The sequence below is a fragment of the Microcaecilia unicolor genome, chromosome 4 (genome assembly GCF_901765095.1).
Source record: "Microcaecilia unicolor chromosome 4, aMicUni1.1, whole genome shotgun sequence".
Lineage (NCBI taxonomy): Eukaryota > Metazoa > Chordata > Amphibia > Gymnophiona > Siphonopidae > Microcaecilia > Microcaecilia unicolor.
This window is the reverse complement of record NC_044034.1, coordinates 265,802,415-265,824,120: the sequence shown is the minus strand read 5'-3', so window position 1 is coordinate 265,824,120 and position 21,706 is coordinate 265,802,415. Positions and strand designations below refer to the sequence as shown.

General features: G+C 40.7%; 1 protein-coding gene across 5 annotated transcripts in view; it reads left to right on the top strand.

Annotated features, from left to right (window-relative positions):
- Positions 1-20,651, top strand: part of TMCO3 (transmembrane and coiled-coil domains 3) — a 159,769-nt gene extending 139,118 nt beyond the window's left edge. For all 5 annotated transcript variants that reach the window (XM_030201498.1, XM_030201499.1, XM_030201502.1 and 2 more), the window contains 4 exons: positions 4,404-4,554; positions 5,112-5,191; positions 10,007-10,156; positions 19,259-20,651. In XM_030201498.1, coding sequence (XP_030057358.1) covers positions 4,404-4,554; positions 5,112-5,191; positions 10,007-10,156; positions 19,259-19,372 — 495 coding nt within the window. In that variant the 3' untranslated portion in view covers positions 19,373-20,651. The remainder of the gene's footprint in view (positions 1-4,403; positions 4,555-5,111; positions 5,192-10,006; positions 10,157-19,258) is intronic.
- Positions 20,652-21,706: the final 1,055 nt, after the last annotated feature.

Below are 21,706 nucleotides of genomic sequence, written 5' to 3'. Positions count from 1 at the left end.
AGAAGGACCTTTTGGTCATGTATTTTCACAGATTTATACCTTGGACAGTGGAAATTTAAAACTTTGCTAACACAGCACTTTAACATAACCAGACAAAAATGGCTGAGTTAAATGTTTGAGGCTGTGTCTTAGTGTTATACAATTTCCGGAGAGATAGCCATTTTAGTTTGTAATGACAAAAGCAGAGTCTAGTGTGACTTCATAGATCAGGAGTCTAAAATCAGATCCTCAAGGGTCATAACCCAGTCAGCTTTTCAGGATTTTCAGAGTATGAATGAGAGAGATTTGCATTCACTGCTTTTGTGGGAACTTGTTAGAAAATAAGACATCTTTTTTTTTCTTTTTTCTTTATTGATTTTTATGATTACAAATCATTTTGTTTTTCATCTTTTATGGATTTATGATTGTAAACTATTGCTTTTCCTCTAACAAAGGATATAAGGCAGTATAAGTAGTCTCCAAAAATGCACCTATTTTATAAATGCAACATAGGCATCTGTGTGCCTTTATAAATAGGCTCCTACAATAATCTCCAGTTTTCAAGGTCTTTCTGTTTTCATAGAGGAAAGGAAATAAGAATTGAAATAATGAAGTAAATCTTTTTAAATGGAATGACTTTCTAGTTGTAATGAAATTTTTTAATTTGCAGAAAGTAAACATATAAGGGAAAAGTAATGGCTAGAAGCCACTTTTAAGTTTGTAAACTATATATCAGCTGGGTGTTGCTTCAGAAGTGCTTAATTGCTACCTTTGCCCTTGATAGCTCAGAATGGAAGAATATGGGGCACAGATATTAAACAGGGTGCTATTCATTTTGATAAAGCTAGTTTATTCTGGTGGGAAAAATATTGCCCTGCAATGGCAAAAGGAAGCAAGTGCTTCCATAAAAATAGGCACTTGCTTCCTTTTGCCATTGCAGAGTAGAATAATAAACCCATCTGCATAAAACTAATCAAATGCTTCTTTAGAAAACCATGCTTTGCCTTGCTTCCAGAGGTTCAATATATATAGTTCTTTAGAGGCTGAGCCCCGATGATCAGAAGCAAACATGGATGCTAGAGGCTATTAGCGCCATTCTAGCACCCATGTTTGCTCATGCCCCATGATCAAAGCTGGTGAGCGCATGAAACGATTACATATTCCTCCCCAATGCTCAGCGGGCAGCGCGCCAAACAAGGGTGCTGCTGCGGCAAAGCTTACGCCAGAGCTGGCAGGATTTGCAGAGCATTGGGGAGCCCAGTCCAGCATGCATGTGCTTACTAGCAGGCCTCCCCTTCTCGGGCCAAGAAGCCCCTCCCCCCCCGGCATAGGCTGTCTAACACAGGGGGAGACTGGAGGTCCACTCCCCCCCCACCAGATGTCCCCCGGCCTGGACAGAGAGGGCTAGAGGGTTGGAGGTCTGGTGGACTTCCAGCCCCCCTGGTGGTCTAGCACCCCCCCCCCCCAACCTCACCCCACAGTACCTTGACGAGATGGATGAAGGAGTAGCAATCCCTTCTCCTTCCAGCACCGCCTCCAGAAGTGCTCTCCGTTCCACATGCAGGACCCCACATGCAGGCAGAGCTCCGGAGTCTCAATGTATGGATGGAGATGATGGTGCAGGGAGGAGGAATTTAGATTTGTTAGGAATTGGGTAACATTCTGGGGATAAGAAGAGAGCCTGTTCCAAATGTATGGATTCTACCTTAACCGAGATGGGACCAGGCTGCTGGCACTAACATTTAAAAAGGAGATAGAGCAGCCTTTAAATTAGAATGAGGGGTAGGGGAAAGCCAACAGTTGTTCAGGAGCGCATGCTTGGCCAGGTCTGACTTGGGAAACATTGGCGTAGAGCACTGTATATTCTGTGAACTATAGAATGTATAAGAAGTCTGGGTATTATCAAGCTCTGTAATAAACGAGTTGTGGCGGGGCTTATACCTCTACAGGACCTCCTATGTTAGGAAGCAGTCAGAAGTCTTTACATAGAATACAAACCCACTCTTTGAACACAAATGAGACCACAAGTGATTCAGATGAAACCAGCAGTTGATGAATCCAGGTCTACCTTGAAGATTTTAAGGTTGCATAACCTGCAGCAGCTATTCTCTGAGGACACATATGGGTGATATAATCCAACAAAGCCCTGCGCAGGAACACCTCTCCAGCTTCAAAATAACTTTTGAGAGTGTTCACCGCATGCGTGCAAATCTTCCTAAAGGATCTAGCCAATCAAGTCTCAAGCTATTAGAATACAATTCCAAAGGAGAAAAGGTTTGTAAGACTATGAGGCATATTTTCAAAGCACTTTGGGAGGCTAAGTTCCATAGGTTTCTATGGAACTTTGGGAGGCTAAGTGCTTTGAAAATGAGCCTGCATGTATCCTTCTGTCCCCGCAAAATACTTGCTACAGATAACTTGTTTTCTCTATGGACAAGCAGGATAATAATATCCTCAAGGTGCAACTCCAGCTACAGGCTGACTTCAACAAAACAGTAATAATAAACTAATGGCCTTACAAAAGGCAAGGCTCAAGAACAGAATAACAATCATTATAATGTTTTTTGAAAGGCAGTCTGAAACAGAAATTGGGTCTAGGGAGGGTAGAGTTGGATTTTAAACCCCAAATAAACTGAGACTGCGTAGCAAAACTAGTGCGTCAGGAGTCCTGTTCCAAACAATAATGAGATATCAATGTGTGGACTGAAGACCATGTTGCAGCTAAGCAAATTTCCTCTATGAAGGCTGACTGTAAGTGGGCTACCTAGGCAGCCACAACTCTAACATTATAAGCTGCAACATAATCCTCTAGAATCAGGTCTGGCTGGGAAAAAGTGAAGGAAATGCAATTGGCTAGCCAATTTGAAGGAGTGTGTTTGTTGATGGCAGCCCCCATCCTGTTTGGGTCAAAAGCAGCAAAAATCTGGGTGGACTTTATATACGTTTTAGTCTGCTCCAGATAGAAGGTCAAGGCTCTTTTGTAGTCCAAAGTGTGCAGTGTGCGTGCACCTTTGTGGGCATGAGTTTTAATGTTGGTAGAATAACTGAGTGGTTAAGATGGAATTCTGACACTGTCTTAGGAAGAAATTTAGGATGTTTGTGCAAAACCACACTGTTGAAAAACTTTGTGTAAGGTGGGTCAGCTAGTAAGGCCTGGAGCTCACTGACCCTGTGGGCTGAAGTGACTTCCACCAAATGCAAGACCTTCACCTTCCAAGGTCAGGTACTTCATGCCTGAAGTACCTGACCTTGCAAGTCTTAGTATAGTCTGCAAAAAGGCAAACCTTGTTTTTATCTGCAGTTTCATTCATAATATTGAATAGAACCAGATCCTGGCACAGACTCTGGCGCTTCCATGTGAAAGAATCTGGGTTTGAATCCTGGGTCAGATTTCATGTTTCCTGGGTTGGATGGGATTGGAGGGCTCATGATAACAGGGTTTTGGAAGGAATGGTTGAGTATGGCCCCTGGTTGAGAACACTTGCTTTTAATGACTGTTTTAAGTTGGGAGGAGATAAAATGGGGAGGGAGGAAAAACCTTTGGTAGGCTGGGTTGCAAATCCCAGCCCTGGTTCTGGCTGAGCTGAATCCCCCCCCCCCCCCCCAACACAAAAAAAAAAAACCTGGAGGAAATTGCCAGGTCAAAAGAAAAAAGATGGCCCTAGGACAGATCCCTGAGGTACTCCATCATTTGTATAAACAACAGTATACAACTATTGTCTTTTGTACACTTTTGATCGTACAATTATTTTTTTACACAGTGCATGTTGTCCAAGATGTTGGCTTTTTATTATAATATATTTATATAATTTGTTAGAAGTAGCTCAAAGTAAGTTACATTGTATGCTCAGGGGCAGCGGAATGCCTTTTTTGTTGTGGGGGGGACAGCTCTACCACCAACCCCATCCCTAGCATCTCCCCTTACCCATAGTCCTGTGTCCCCCCCCCCCCCTCCATGTCCCTCAGCCCCAGGGCATACAAAGGAAGCAGTATGTGCAAATCAATCTTATGCATATTCATTGTGGAAAACCCGACTGGGTTGTGGCCCTGAAGGACTGTGGTTGCTTACCTGTCATTATAAAACATACAATAAGTTAATACATACAACATAGTAAGAGCAATAAAGCAACCATTAACATAAAAACAAAATATAAACTTAATATTCTGCATTTCCCATTAAAGACAATAAAAATGTGCAATAGTACAGAAAAAGTGCTGGACTTGAAAATGCTAAGGCTTGCCCAGCTATATTCAGAAACCTGCATGTGGTCAATTGAGTCAAAATTACATAGTAACATAGTAGATGAAGGCAGATAAAGACCTGCATGGTCCATCCAGTCTGCCCAAACACATAGGCATACTTAATTTTGCAATTGCTTATTAAATCTAAAGAACAGCACTGAAGATATTTCCTTGTCTGACAGGTCACGGAACTGCTGGAGGTGTCAATGGAATTGGGATGCTTCTTAGCTGGAGCACTCATCTCTTCACAGGGTCACATGGTTACAGAAGAAGTCATGTCCTGTATTGAACCAATACGGGATTTTCTTGCCATTATTTTCTTTGCTTCTATAGGTAGGCATTCTTCTGTATTAAACGCCAAATATGACTGGTCATTTATCTTTCTCAATTATGTAAATGTTTTTTAAAGGTTCAAAGTTTACCTGGCATTGATTTCTTTAAATATTTTATCATAGTCCACAACAATTATCATATAGCTTTAGAATAAAGAAATTCCAGCTTTAACTGGTAGGACAAAGTGTTTAGGAGTAATTGCTATTATTCTTTTCCTTTCTTAATCCTAAATACTAGAAATAAGAAATACTAGCCCTTGCCTTCAAAACACACACTTCTCTATTTTTCATAGGTGTAAGTGGTTTGGAAATGGTAGGGTAGTGTGCATTCTGAGGATTATGTCTGCCTGTCATCAGTGCAAGAAACACACATGCTTTGAAAGTAGATATATTTGAACACAGCTTCTTCACAAATAGAATGCTGACTGGAGCTGGAGTCAATACTGGTTATTTAAGAAATTGTAATTTTATTATTTTTATATTGTATGTCATTTTATGAAGACTTTTTCTTTATACATATTTACTAGTAATTATGCTTATTCTTTTTTTTTTCTACAGGGCTCCATGTTTTTCCAACCTTTGTAATTTATGAGCTCACCATCTTACTTTTTCTTACATTGTTGGTCGTATTAATGAAGGTATATTTTACTTTTCTGCTGGTCATATATGGATAGTTCATTTCAAATGAAGGATGTTTGGAGGGTAAATGTCGATGCAGAACAGAAAAAGCAGATCTCCGCAAGGATACAAAATGAATCACAAAACAGCGAAGATGACTCAAAAAGTAAATGACGCTCCAGATGAGGATAACTGTTTGTTGGATAGCAAGAGTATTGTTTGCTATCCAATAAATAGTTATCCTCATCTGGAGCGTCATTTACTTTTTGAGTCGTCTTCGCTGTCTTGTGATTCATGGAGGGTAAATGTGTCATTCTATGGTTGTATAGATAACTGGATATTGTTTCCTCAACTTTGCACATGAACAGGAAAAGTTGCCCTGTTGAAGTTTCTCTGATTATTTCAGTAGAGAACATCTAAGGTCTTCCTGTGTGCTCTAGACTAAATTGGTATAATAGTGTTATCCCTTCTACCCCTTTCAAAAAACATACCAGATTTATTGTTGGTACTTAAATGAGTTGTTAATTTTTTTTTCTTAATTTTAATACCCACTGTCCTGAAATAATTGTATATCTTCAAATATCTGTTTTCTTGGAGTTCTGCAATTGGCATCATGATTGTTGCAGTTGTCTGGGTCTTGCCATGTCTGAGTAACAGTATACTTTGAAGAAAGCCACAGCACAGTGGCTGAAACATCAGTCCACTTATTCAGATGTGGCACAACTCGGACAACTGCAACAATCATCTTCAAATATCCTTCAGTAAGCATCAAGAGGCTGCCAGTGAGAAATTTAGCTTTGGAAAAAAAATGGTTCTTTGAGGGTACACTCCAGTACTGTATTGCTGTTATCTAACCAGAATATCAATGGGTGAGCGGGAATATAAGGACACAGTAAGTAATGTCATGAAAAGAAGTGACAAAAACAGAGACTTAGTTTTACTCCAATTTTGCAGTGTAACTAAACTATACCAGTATTTTTATGACAAAAATAATAGTGCAGAGTTGTTGCAATTTTGGTACTGATTTAAAATTTCAAATATCTCCTTTATAGTCTATCAATAGAAATCACACATGGAAAAGAAAATAAGATGATACCTTTTTTATTGGACATAACTTAATACATTTCTTGATTAGCTTTTGAAGGGTGCCCTTCTTCCTCAGATCGGAAATAAGCAAATGTGGTAGCAGATAGTATATATGAGAGAAGCATCAAAGCTTTACTTTGACAGTCTGACAGAGTGGGAGGGTGGGGGTATGCATGGGGACATCAAAGCATTTCATTGATATTCTAACAGAATGGGTGTTGGTAGGTGAGAGGAGGGTAATATCAATGAAATGCTTTGATGTCCCCATGCATACCCCCACCCTCCCACTCTGTCAGACTGTCAAAGTAATGCTTTGATGTTTCTCTTATATATACTATCTACTACCACATTTGCTTATTTCTGATCTGACGAAGAAGGGCAACCTTCGAAAGCTAATCAAGAAATGTATTAAGTTATCTAATATAATAAAACGCACCCTCAACGTTCTGAAGCCACGTTCTGTGAAGCCGGAAACCTCAGTTGAAGCCGGAAGCCTCAGTTCTGTGAAGCCGGAAGCCTGAAGCCTTGAAGCCTGAAGCCTTGAAGCCATCTGACGTCACTCCCAGGCTGAGGCTGAAGGGTTCAGCCTGCCGTCTCTGCCCCGCCCTCGCGACAAAACAAACAAATCCGGAAGCGAAACGTCAGGGAAGGAGGCGGCGCTCCCGACGTCTAGCCTTCCCTTCGCTGTGTTCCGCCTTCAAAACAAGGCGGAACACAGCGAAGGGAAAGCTACACGTCGGGAGCGCCGCCTCCTTCCCTGACGCTTCGCTGCACGAACCGCCACGGAGGTAAAGTTAAAAAGAATAAAAAAAAAAAACAGGATGCATGGATGCGAAGGGGGGGGGCATGGATGCGAGGCAAGGATGCGAAGGGGGGGGGGGGCATGGATGCGAAGGGGGGGGGAGAAGAGGGCGGGCCAGGCTGGGACATGGGAGAGAGCGTAGCATGGATGCGAAGGGGGGGGGGGAACATGGAAGGGCGAGAGGGGACTTGCTGGAAAAGGATGAATGGAGGCGGCAGGGGACAGAGGAGCATGGATGGGCATGGATTGGAAGGGCAGGACTCAGGGAGAGGGGAATTGCTGGATAGGGATGAATGGAGGGGACAGATGGGCATGGATGGATATGGATTGCAGAGCAGGCCTCAGGCACAGAGGGGAAATGCTGGATAGGGAAAAATGGAGGGGCCAGGTGACAGATGAGCATGGATGGGCATGGATTGGAAGGGCAGGACTCAGGGAGAGGGGAATTGCTGGATAGGGATGAATGGAGGGGACAGATGGGCATGGATGGATATGGATTGCAGAGCAGGCCTCAGGCAGAGAGGGGAAATGCAGGATAGGGATGAATGGAGGGGGCAGGTGACAGACAAACATGGATGGCCATGGATTGGGAGGGCAGGGCTCAGGGAGAGGGGAATTGCTGGATAGGGATGAATGGAGGGGACAGATGGGCATGGATGGATATGGATTGCAGAGCAGGCCTCAGGCAGAGAGGGGAAATGCTGGATAGGGAAAAATGGAGGGGCCAGGTGACAGATGAGCATGGATGGGCATGGATTGGAAGGGCAGGACTCAGGGAGAGGGGAATTGCTGGATAGGGATGAATGGAGGGGACAGATGGGCATGGATGGATATGGATTGCAGAGCAGGCCTCAGGCAGAGAGGGGAAATGCAGGATAGGGATGAATGGAGGGGGCAGGTGACAGACAAACATGGATGGCCATGGATTGGGAGGGCAGGGCTCAGGGACAGAGGGGAATTGCTGGAAAAGGATGAATGGAGGGGGCAGGGGACAGATGGCCATGGATTGGGAGGGCACGGCTCACACTCTCTCTCTCATATACAATGTCTTTCTGACTCTCACTCTCACACACTCTGTCTCACACTGTATCACATTCACTCTCTATGTGCCACACAGTCACTCACACACTCGCTTGGTCTCATACACTCACTCAAACAGAGAATCTGTGTCTCACACACACTCTCTCTCTCGCCCACACACACACACTCTCACTCACACTGTGTCTCACATACACACTTGCACACACTCCCATTCTCACACACACACTCTCTCACAAACACACTCACACCCAGACTCACGCTCTCTCTCACACAATCACACTTTCACTCTGACTCACAAACAGACACTCTCACATACACTCTCCCAAACATACACACTCCGAGGAAAACCTTGCTAGCGCCCGTTTCATTTGTGTCAGAAACGGGCCTTTTTTACTAGTGTCCAATAAAAAAGGTATCATCTTATTTTCTTTTCCATGTTTTATTTTGTTTGATTTCTATTGATAACCTTTAAGAGTGGACTAACACGGCTACCACATCTCTCTCCTTTATAGTCCAAAGAGTTATTTTTGTCTACGTCTACTAGATAGGATGTGGAATTAGTTGTTGTGGCTCACTGACTTCATTCTTAGAACTAGCCTTCACCACTTTCAATTTGCATTTGTTCCAGTGGAGGCCAAAATAGTCCAAACTCATTTTACTAACAAATTGATCTTGGCTGTGGAATTTCAGAGTAAGTTTTATGGGCACCTACTGGAGTTTTCATATGGGATTTTCCTTTTTAGCCTTGGTTCTATATGAAGAACAGCTTGGCTTATTGGGTTATATTTGTATGTGTTCCCTTAACCTTTGTGAGTCGCTCAATAACCTAGTGCCACAAGAAGTCTGGTTAACATTTAGATTGTATTCAAACTAAGACAGTGCAGTATTTGCTATAGGAAATAGATTTAGATTTGAACCAAAGCAAAGTAGAACATTGATCCTTTATTTTGTTAAACATCCATAGCTATCCCAGTATGTTTATGATACTGTATTGTAAAATTGGATTCTTACAACAAATTACTTTCTTATGCATTATTCTTTGTTATGTATCCTATACTGTTCATTGTAAGCCACATTGAACTCAAACTTGTTTGGGATAATGTGGGGGTATAAATGTCATAAATAAATAAGATAGGGAAGAATAGTCATTGAAAGTAAAGACTGATATTTTCTACTTTGAGAAAAATCTTGTCTCTCATCCCTTACCAGCAATTTGTTTACAAACTGTTAAGTGTAACGATATATAAGCCATTTAAATTAGGCTATTTTCCTTGGAAAATACTATCATATTGATGTGCAGAAGATGCAACCTATGGATCTTCTTTGAAGGAAACCCTATGTACAGTGACTTGTAGGAGTATGACTTTGAAGGCTTGAAAGATAAGGATTGTTTATGCTGACCTGTGTTGGAAAAGGGTGCAACTTTTATAAAGAGTTTGTTTGAAACGTTTTAATTTTTCTAGAAAATATGTAGAAATTTGCAATGCAGTAGTAGACTACCTTTTTTTCAAAAGAACAACTAACAAGAGTGCTGCCATCTGGAAAACAGTCTGGACCCTAATCCATTGTATAGAAACTATTATCCAAAACTTGATTGGTTTCATGTGATCTATTATCTGGAAAATTTCCCTTTGTCTGAAATTCTTTTATCAGAAAATTGTATTATCTGGAATTGTCTCTATTGTAGTAGATGAGTAAGAAACATCAGATGGACTTAAGTTTTATTGTAAACCACCCTGCTGTGTTGCAGAGCAATCAGCAGTGTAGCAAGCACATATAAATAATAAATAAATATGTGCAAATTTGTACAGATGCCAGTAGGGTGGTGACTAAAGATTTTTAGTGTATCGCATATATTGTCTGAGCAACTTGTGTATGCAAATCTAACATCATTTTTATTTTGCAGTTTGTTCTGGCAGTGATCGTTCTTTCTCTGATTCTGCCAAAAAGCAGCCAGTACATCAAATGGATTGTCTCAGCAGGACTGGCACAAGTCAGTGAATTTTCTTTTGTGCTGGGAAGCCGTGCACGAAGATCTGGTATCATTTCTCGGGAGGTAAATTTCTGTGATATTTTTTTTTTAAGTGGAAAGTGGGGGAGGGGAATAAGTCTATTCTGATCATTCTTCTATAAGTAAAACACAAAATTTTCATTTAGTTAGATATAGAAGATAACAAAAATGAGAGCTTCCTATAATAAAGATGAGTTAATATTAATTGGTCAGTAAGGAATCTTTTACTTTAAAGTGTTCTGTTTATAAAGATTTATCCTTTTTTTTTTTTTGCATCCTGACACTTAAAGAGAGACCCCAGTAAAAAAAGCATTAACCTGAGGTAATGGTCGAGGGGGGATCTATAGGCTATATGCCACTTTTTTTTAACTCGAGGCACTCCAACTCATGTAGCAAACTGAGAACAGGACATAGGAGCTCACTATGAGAAGCAGGGGAAAACAATCTTCCAACCTTTACTGCAAGTTTCAATTGCAAGCAATCTTATTGAAAAAGACTATAAGATGCTGTACCATTGGTATTATTTATCTCTGTACAACTGCAGTATATATTTGGAAGGGGTACTACGCTATACAGGTATGGATGTAGAAAAAGAGGTATATTCCAACAAATCTGGTAGGCATGCTCAAAAGTGCAAATATTTTGGGATTAAGTGTTGACTCACAAATGCAATTTTAGGTAGGACACTTGCTAAAAATAAAAAATGCTGCCTAATGAATATTGGGCCTCCAGGCCTGAGGGCAAAAATGAAAAAGCTGATTGCTAGTATTGCTACAGCAAGTAGCTCGGTTTTAGCCAGCTTCTGGAAGCATTTGGATACACCAGATTTAAGTAAAGTAACTGCAAAGATTAGATTATTTTTATCTGATGTCCAAACTGATAGCATTTATTTATTTATTTATTTATTTATTTGCTGCATTTATAACCCACATTTTCCCACCTATTTGCAGGCTCAGTGTGGCTTACAATATAATACAACAACAATCACATTGATGGAATAAGAAAATCAGAATATAGATAACAGATAAGGTGCAAAAAATATATCATGGCAACCATATTAACGGAGTGAGAATTTCAGCATTGTTGCAGATAAGGTGCAAGGAAATTTATGTATAATAAGAAGTGGAAAATAGATAAAACGTGACATAATGATATCAGGACAAGATATAATAATCAGTAATTAGGGTGTAAGTTAAAGTTAAAGAGGACAAATGGCAGGCTTTCTTAACTGTACTGTATGGGAACTGTATGGTGGTGGGTTAAAAGTATAAAAGAACTTCTTGACCATGGTAGATCTCTGGACCTATAAAGAATATCCTGGCTAGTCAGAATGTGATGAAAGGGCAGGGAAGGAGGTGGGATGGGAGGAATAGGTTTTTGAAATGTTAAAAGTTTACAAGTTGATGTGCTGCACTGAAGGGTTGCAGTGCAGACAGTGGCATATAATTCATTTTATGTTTCTTGGAATTTGCTATCAGAAAATTAATTTAAAAAACTTTCTAGTTTGTGGTTGCTTTTTTTGTATTTGATGCTTTGTCTGGATTCCGCAGGAGTGATGGAAGTGAGGTATTCTGCTAGTGTAATTTCTGTGTACGGATCTTTAGGCAGTATATTGGTATTCTATAAAGGTACGCTTGTTGCTATTTGAGCCTTGAGCATTAGTACTGCTTTATTATGACAGGTTTTCTATATAGGTCTGGAATTGTGAAGTTTGGTTACTGGAATTCAGAAAGTTTCCTCCCCCCTCCTGCTTCCTGTTACCTTGAGAGAGATGGTATTTAAAGGGCCCATTCAATCATACCTACATCATTGCCTATCCATTCCGAGTTCACCTTCTTCCATCTGATGAAGTCTTTATCTTTCCCTTCAAAAAGAGGATTGTATTTTAAGGTGAAGAGTTCTGAATGATATGCAGCAATTCAAAGTCTCTAGCCCACCTAAAGGAAAAATGTCTTTGTAAATGTTCTTGCTACTGGTTCATGAGGCTATTGTTCAGTATTTTAGTTTTATCCATATTTGCCTGAACTCTGAAAACTTCCTAAAATCTTTTAGTTATTTGATTACCAACAGAAGTGTAAGTGGGTAGGTAAGGGTGAACGGAATATGTGATCAATCTCTGGGAAAAGATAAAGTAGTGGATCCAAAATGTTGAAAATGGCTGATTTTTCATGTCATTGATATGTAAGCAGTCTGAAAAAGTTATATGTTTAAACTTCTGTAACTTATTAATTTTTTCATATAAAAGGATGGCGTTTGGACTGTTGTATTACAAATTGTTTGTTCTAACAAAATTCATTAAAATCTCATGTTTTTGTGATTTTTATTTATTTATTTTTTTTTGTTACATTTGTACCCCGCACTTTCCCACTCATGGCAGGCTCAACGCGGCTTACATGGGGCAATGGAGGGTTACGTGACTTGCCCAGAGTCCCAAGGAGCTGCCTGTGCCTGAAGTGGGAATCGAACTCAGTTCCCCAGGACCAAAGTCCACCACCCTAACCACTAGGCCACTCCTCCACTTTAGTGACCTTTTCCCAGGAATGGTCACACATCATCCACAAACAGTGAAATCTTATCTTTATCCCTCATCCCTACCCCCTGTCATCCACATTGTGGTGAATTCTGGGTGTTAGTGCCTTAATAAATAAAAAGGGCAAAATGTAACAGTGATAATGGGTATTCCTGCCTTGACCTACCATGTAGGGGAAGGGTCCCAGAGTATCCCTTATTGGCCCTCACCCTAGCTGTTGGTTGGGTTGAAACCAAACCTTTTAAGGACTCTGAACATAAACCCTCCCATTCGACTCTATCAAACATCTTTTCAGTATCAGCAGAGTAAAAATGCCAGTATATGTCTTCTCTGGACCCTGTACATTAAGTTAAACACCCTCCTTATATTATTCTCCGCTTGCCTTCTGACTGATCCTTATGAACCACATGGGGAGTGATGCAATTAAGACTGGAAGCTATAACCTTTGCTGTGATCTTTATATTAATATTTGAAAGTGATATGAGTTTATACAACCCACAATATGAAGGATACTTACCTTTCTTAGGAATCAGTTATTTTGGCCAAGCTCATTGTGTTTGGAAGTGTAGCCTAACTAATATTGAGTTAAACCATTTTCCTAAGGGGAATACAAGATTCTAGCAAGTTTCTTGTAGAACTTGAGGGAAATTCTTTCCAAACCTGGGTATTTTTCTACTATTAGGTCTTTGATGGCTGCAAAAACCTCTGTCAGACACCTTCACCTTAAGTGAAGTTTTGCCTTCTTTCCCCAGCATGGGCAGGAGGATAGAGGACAGGTGTACTTCCATCTCTTTCTTATCCCTATCATATTGTGGAGTATGGTTTTTAATAAAACTTAGCAAAACAGTCTTTTCTTTCTTCAGAACTGCAAACCAATTCTTGTACTGCTATTCTGATTTGCTTAGTACATAAGTATTGCCATACTGGGAAAGACCAAAGGTTCATCAAGCCCAGCATCCTGTTTCCAACAGTGGCCAATCCAGGTCACAAATACCTGGCAAGATCCCAAAAAGTACAAAACATTTTATACTGCTTATCCCAGAAATAGTGGATTTTTCCCCAAGTCCATTTAATAATGGTCTATGAACTTTTCCTTTAGGAAGCCGTCCAAACCTTTTTTTAAACTCAGCTAAGCTAATCACCTTTACCACATTCTCTGGCAACGAATTCCAGAGTTTAATTACACGTTGAGTGGTGAAAGATTTTCTCCGATTCGTTTTAAATTTACTATATTGTAGCTTCATCGCATGCCCCCTAGTCCTAGTATGTTTGGAAAGCGTAAACAGACGCTTCACTTCTACCCGTTCAACTCCTCTCATTATTTTATAGACCTCTATGATATCTCCCCTCAGCTACCTTTTCTCCAAGCTGAAGAGCCCTAGCCGCTTTAGCCTTTCCTCATAGGGAAGTCGCCCCATCCCCGTTATCATTTTCGTTGCCCTTCTCTGCACCTTTTCTAATTCCACAATATCTTTTTTGAGATGCGGCGACCAGAATTGAACACAAGATTCGAGGTGCGGTCGCACCATGGAGCGATACAAAGGCATTATGACATCCTCATTTTTGTTTTCCATTCCTTTCCTAATAATACTTAACATTCTATTTGCTTTCTTAGCCGTAGCAGCACACTGAGCAGAAGGTTTCAACGTATCATCAATGATGACACCTAGATCCCTTTCTTAGTCCGTGACTCCTAACGTGGAACCTTGCTTGACGTAGTTATAATTCGGGTTCCTCTTTTCCACATATATCACTTTGCACTTGCTCACATTAAACGTCATCTGCCATTTAGATGCCCAGTCTTGTATGGTCCTCTTGTAATTTAATGACTTGTGATTTAACGACTTTGAATAACTTTGTGTCATCAGCAAATTTAATTACCTCACTAGTTACTCCCATCTCTAGGTCATTTATAAATATATTAAAAAGCAGCGGTCCCAGCACAGACCACTGGGGAACCCCACTAACTACCCTTCTCCATTGAGAATACTGACCATTTAACCCTACTCTCTGTTTTCTGTCTTTTAACCAGTTTTTAATCCACAGTAGAACACAACTCTCCAATTTCCTCTGGAGTCTTTCATGAGGTACTTTGTCAAACGCCTTCTGAAAATCCAGATACACAATATCAACCGGCTCATCTTTATCCACATGTTTGTTCACCCCTTCAAAAAAATGTAGTAGATTGGTGAGGCAAGATTTCTCTTCACTAAATCTATGTTGACTTTGTCTCATTAATCCATGCTTTTGAATATGCTCAGTAATTTTGTTCTTTATAATAGTGTCTACCATTTTGCCCAGCTTGGTATGGTCTGTGCTTCTGAACCCTCAGCTTTGCAGCCAGAAGCCAGCCTTCACAGTCCCCTTGCTCAAAGAAGTTTAGCCTAACTCTTCCAAGACCAAATCAATGTCTGCCACATATTGTATTGACAGCTTTCCCCTCGGTATGGCTAATGTTTCATGGATCTGATGATTAGGCCAAGCATTATTCATCATCTCTAAACTCTGACAGCTGCGTGCTAAACTAGGCCCAGAGCTTCAATGGTGGGCCATGCCGGGCTCTGGCACTGAATAGCTAGGCCAGCTGGAAGTTAACTGCTTACTATAAAATGTTTAGACTGGTGTACTGTTATCTTGGCAGATAAAATTAGAACAACCTTTTTGCTGTCCTGACTTTTATCCACTTCCTTAACTGGTTAGCAATCTGAATATCGCTGCTAACCAGTTAAGTACCAGCTCTGCCCATAGACCGCCCCTGAACTAACCAGACAGTGCAGGGGCAGTTAGTGTCAGGTTAAGTGCCGCAAAATATCAGCAGATAGGTAGGCACAAGCAATTTAACCAGTCAGGAGATTATTCTGCCCAATTCAGTCACTTTGAATATCAACTTCTCATACCTCTTGGTGCAGCTTATTTATCATCGTCTATCCTTTTTGTGCCTAGAAGATAGCGTTCTCAGTTTACCCCTGATAACGACCTTCATGGTGTCTGAAAGCATTCTTGGGGATATCTCGTATTAATTCAAAAGTATTCCTGCAGCTCCTTACTTATTTGTTTTACCACCTTCTCCTCATCCTAAAGGCTGTTGAGATACCAGAGTTGGATTCTCTTCGGTTCTGCTTTTATTGGTAGGGCCAAACACAGTGGAATATGATCTGATCAAAAGCGATTTTCTAGCACAGCCTCCCTTACCTGTTTTCTCTATTATGAGAGAGTGAATTCTTGAATACAAGGAGTATGGGTTCAGGCTGTAGATTCAAATACAGTACTCTGGACTTGTCTGCAAGAAGTGTGACTTCACCTGTATCACCGTATATCAAGCCCCTTTCACTTTCCCTATGAGAGAGAGAGAGGATGGGTGAAGGCAGGGGAGGCACAAATGTGATTCTCAGAGACTGTGAGTGCACATGTGTGTTTTGGCTCTCTGAATATTACAAAATATGGCCCCTGATAGAAAAAGGTTGGACAACTCTGCTATAGACTATGTGGTTGAGAATAACCAATTCTTATCAAGCTAAAGACAAGTAGGTGACCAGAGACCCTGAACTATATAAGAAATCCTGTTCTCTCACCCTTGGAGGTCACTTGTATCTTTCACTCTGGAATGGCGATCGCCATGACAGAACAATGTAAGCCACATTGAGCCTGCAAATAGGTGGGAAAATGTGGGATACAAATGCAGCAAATAAATAAAAATAAGATGTAATCGTGCTTTTGCAGATGTAGTATCTATAACCCCAAGGACATCTTTAAATTCTTTCAAACTGGCCCCTACTCTGAGGCCACTAGGAGTGGCCCCCAGAGTTATAAAGATTGAGGCAGGGTCAGATTGAAATCTCTTCCCCCCCCCCCCCCCCCCTTTATGAGTGCACTCACAGCAATTTTCTTAATTTTTCTACTCAAAGTTTCCAGTAAGTTCTCCTGTCCCTTATTAGGAGCATAAATATTACCTAATACCTTCCCATCTAAATCCTCATCTACCTTCAGCCTACTATTGACTGTATTTAAGATCATGTAATGACTACATTATAATAACACTCTGTAAGCCACATTGAGCCTGCAAAAAGGTGGGAAAATGTGGGGTACAAATGCGATAAATAAAATAAATAAATAAATATGACATCCATGCCCAGGGCAACCTTCAGGATCAGAAATCTCCCAACAGGGTCCCATACTTCATCTAAAGGTGTCACCCGCAAGTATCTTGAAAATATTACCTCCTGTCCTCTTTCTTCATTCAAAATCTGTGGGTGTTTTATTTACCTGCCTTAGGCTTTTGGAGTACATGGGAAAATTTGAATCTCTGTTCATAATAATTATGTGATAGTTGAAGTACATGTGAAAATTTGAATCTGTGTTCATAATAATTATTTGGTAGTTGAAGGATGGATGTGGCTACCTCGCTAAATGAATTTGAGTCCCAGGCATCAAGACTGCTGAAAGAGGGTCTGCTGGAATGGGACAGGCAGACATTTTATGAAGTAGGTGGGGGTTAATGGGAGAAATGGTGGCTTGTGTGGAAGAGGTGTGAACTCTGTGGTGTTGTGGGCATCTGTGATTATGAGTAGCTATCGCCAACAGGTCATATAATTACAGTGAGCACTGGTAAGATCAAAATTGTGTCTCTTATTTATTTTTGTGCATTTCTACCCCACATTTTCCCACAAGAGCATGCACAATGTGGCTTACAGTAATACAAGAGGAAACTATACAATGCATGGAGGACATAGTTACAGAGTGAGACAGGCAGGGAATGGAATAGGGGACTACACGGGATGAGAGAAAGGGGCAAAGCAACCGGCAGATAATCATATATTGGCAGCAAGGGTGAGGGGTTAAACAGAGGAGTTGCCTGGGGAATATGCTTTGGCGAATAAGAATGTTTTTAAAGCCTTTTTGAACAGTTGATGGTCAGACAGTTCATTTAAGAGGCAGATGTAACGAAAATACCTTCAGTAGGGGGCCTCTATTTGGCTGATGCAAGAAACCCACTTGATGAAAAAGGATGAGCACCTACTTTAGTATTCCAGATTTCTCAAAATTTGGCATCAAACAGTCACTGAGGTGCTGTTATTGATGGAGTTGGGCTATTGGAATTCCTTTGCAGCCTGTGCCTTTCCTTGATCCCATACTGCCATTTTATGTAATGCTCTTGTGTCCTTGTATTGCCAATTCCAGGTCTGCTTCTCTTGTTACACTTGTACTGCCTTTTCCCTTGTCCATTGTGAAATTAAGGCCAAAGAGGAACAGCCAATTTTATCATATGTTCACCCCTTTAGTTTGTCTAAAGCCTCTTCTCTTCCAGAGAGCTGATGGGGGCCACTTCAATTTGATATATTTCCCATTTCAAGCTCCCCACCCTCTTTGCCTTCATGACAGTCTTCTCTTTTATGGGGTACTCATAAAAACACAAACCTAGAACCTTAGGCTTATTAAGCCTGAGGGCCATAAGAGCTCCCTGGTCCTGCTCCAGCTTAAGCTGCACTTCTTCAGCTTGTCACTCTCAGCCTGCATAGCTCTATGGATTATTTTAGTCTTTGCAATTTACATAGTCCCCTGTTTCAGACACCTATCTAAATTGCAGGTTGGATCTGTGTGCCCAGTTCTCCATGTCTCTGTTTTATCCCAAAGTGCACCATTTTGCTTTATGAGTTCAGCAACTTGGTGCTACAGCCTCGCTGTGGCCTTGGCCTACTAATCAGCCTGGTTCTCTTTACTACTACTACTACTTAACATTTCTAGAGTGCTACTAGGGTTACACAGCGCTGTACAGTTTAACAAAGAAGGACAGTCCCTGCTCAAAGGAGTTTACAATCTAAAGGACGAAATGTCAAGTTGGGGCAGTCTAGATTTCCTGAATAGAGGTATGGTGGTTAGGTGCTGAAGGCGACATTGAAGAGGTGGGCTTTGAGCAAGGATTTGAAGATGGGCAGGGAGGGGGCCTGGCGAATGGGCTCATGGAGTTTATTCCAAGCATGGGGTGAGGCGAGGCAGAAAGGGCGGAGCCTGGAGTTGGCGGTGGTGGAGAAGGGTACTGAAAGCAGGGATTTGTCTTGAGAGCGGAGGTTTCATGATGTTAGTTTGCAGGCCTCCCACCAATGCAGCAATTGCTTCTCAGATGGCAGTGAAATGCTTTCAGGCCTCTGAGCTGTGTGTGAAACCTGCTGTGAGTTACCTGTGCACCATCAACAGCGACCTCATGTTCAATGTTATCTGCCTTGTTTATTCTCATGTAATCCCCTGCTGCCATATTGCTATTAGTGTAGTGCTGCTGAGATCCACCCAAATAAGTGTGTGGACTTGTATGAGTACTCTTCTTCATTGCAGCTATCAGGGTTAAACCACCAATATATAGGAGCATCACAGGCTGAAGTGTAAGCTGCAGAAGCACATGGATGCTAGAAAAATTCTCAAATACTGTAGTTGTAGGCCAAGCACAGCTCAGGGCTGAAGTGGCCATCTCAAAACTGTTATGGCCTGGAGATTCCCCCCCCCCCCCCCCAATAAGTTGTTAAGTAGGCCTCAGTTCCTTTCAAGATTTGTGCTTGTCTATACGGTAATTTTTACAGTTCTGATTAGTCTGTAATCAAAACATCTAATATCTTTCTTAATTCTAGGTCTACCTTCTTATCCTAAGTGTGACTACTTTGAGCCTTTTGCTTGCCCCTGTACTGTGGAAAGCTGCAATTATGAAATGTGTGCCAAGGCCAGAGAAGCTCTCCAGTATCTGATGAAGGCATCCCAGCTGTGATCAAGATCTTTAGATATTGGAGTTGTTCCTGTTGTCTCTAATTCTATGCAGTGAGAAAGTAAAATGTTTTTGGTATTGTTCTGAACACATTTGCTTATGAGCCTTATACCAATGAGCACTACATTAAATTGCTGGTGTAGCTGTTTGCACAGCTTTTGCAAAGTGTACTGTTTGAATCTTTTTTTTTTTCTTTGTAGTCTTAATCTTGTTTTTGATTTGGTTATTATACAGTGCACTAATTTTTGTCTTTGCGAAAAACTGCATCATGCAAATAGCCTTGAACATTTGCCTTGATGTGCCTTTTATCTACAGTGGGGTTTTGAAATCTGCTGTTAATTAACCTTAATTTGTGGGTTAATTTTATTTTATTTAATGGTACTAATGGTGCTTTTATGAAGTGACTAAATTTATTAGTGTAAATTCAGAGTGTATTATGTGTTTGTCTTATTTCAATCACAGCCCTTTACAATTGACGAGGCTTGGTAGCTTTAAACCATGAGCTGTTACAACCATGAGAAGAGTTGCTGTAAACAGAACGTGTTGGGACACTACACTGGGGCAATAATTCTGAAGTCTGTGTTCATTTTATTATTTTAAGAAGATTTTCACAAACTGTTTTAGATTGTAGTTAACATTTCCAGCTGGATTTTATATTGTGGAATATCTTATTCCCTTTATCTATTATTGGATGAAAATAGGATGACCAGCTTCAGTGCAGCTGTTGGTAGGCACATTGTACAAATAGGTTTTCTTAAAGGATAGAACTTTTTGCACAGTTGACAGTACATTATGCATAATGGCAGTATCAGTGTTTACAGATTTGTCATGAATAAACCAAAGTAAAACTAGTGAAAGCATTTTAACAGTAAAACTGGATTAAATATATAGTAAATTCCAGGCAGTTGCATCTGGCTTTTTCAAAGGCTAGTAAGAGCATATCATGTACTGTATTGTAATTGGTCAGAAGCTGTATTTTCCTGTATAAATCAGTTTGCACAAAGTAAACAGTACTGTGAATGAACTTATACTTGTGTAGAAGCCTTGCATGCAAGCATATCAGCTAGATGGCAGTTGTACACATGTATGAATCTCACAGCATGAATGACAGTCAACGAATTTGATACTCAACATTTTGCTTATTGAGAGTCACACTAGAAAACAAAATTTGCTTACAAAGTGGGGCCCCAAGAAGACACTTTATATCAGTCCTTTTTGTTTCAAAACGTTATCGGTTACAATATATAGTAAATTTCACTTAGAGCAAAAAGATTATTTATTATTAGTTTATTAGGATTTAATTACCACCTTTTGTACAGTAAGATTGCATGCTTTACTCAGTTTAGCTAACACATGTATTATCACATCTACATTAAAGGATAACTAATTTCTCACCAATACCCTCCCCCTTTAGAAATGCGGTTCTTAAACTGTAATATTTTACAAACAAAAAACACAAGAAGAAAAATGGAAACGTCAAAAAAACATTACCCTGATACCTCTCCCCCAGGTGGAGACAGCAGTAGTGATGTAGAACAAAAACAAATGACTGAGAGAAAAAATTTATAAGCTCCTTAATAGCAGATAAAGACCATACCAACTCCAAGCTATACAATCTGTTTCTGTCTCTCAGAGATGCTGTGTGATTGTGCTATGCTTTCTTGAACTCAGAATCAGTCCTCATCTCCACCTTTCCTTCAAAATACCTTTCACCTTCATCCTATAACCCATCATCCCAGAGCTTCCTTTCAATAGAAAGAGGCCTGTGTACTGTGCATTTGTAGTATGGAGGAACTGAAGGTCTATTTCCCCTCTCCCAAAATATACATATTGAGATCTTTTAAGTTTGTCCCCATATGCTTTATGACAAGACACTGACCATTTTCATAGTTGTTGTTATGATTGTGGTCATAACCCCTCTCAAACTTACCTTTTTCCTGGTGGTCAGCTTAGCTGGCTTCTGTTTCTTTTGTCTGTCCTTTCTGAGCTGGCTCTCTCTCTCTCTGTGCTGGCAGCTTCCAGTAGCATGGGGCTAATTGTCTCACTTTACTGCAGCTGTGGGTGTTGCCTGAGTTGCTCTACCTCTCTTTGGGTGTACTGGCTTCAAGTGCTTCACGGGACTGCATTGGTGTGGGTTGGGCCTCTATGGGTTTCAGTGTGCTCTCTGGGTCAGTGCGCTATTGCCTGGGTCTAGGGAGTGTGACATCATCAGGGAGGGCCTTGATAAGGAAGTGATGTTCTTTCCTTCAAAGCCTTTGCAACGGTTGTGTTTGCTTTAGGTAGGGTGGTGCAGTGTGCACTTCTGACTTTGTGTCTA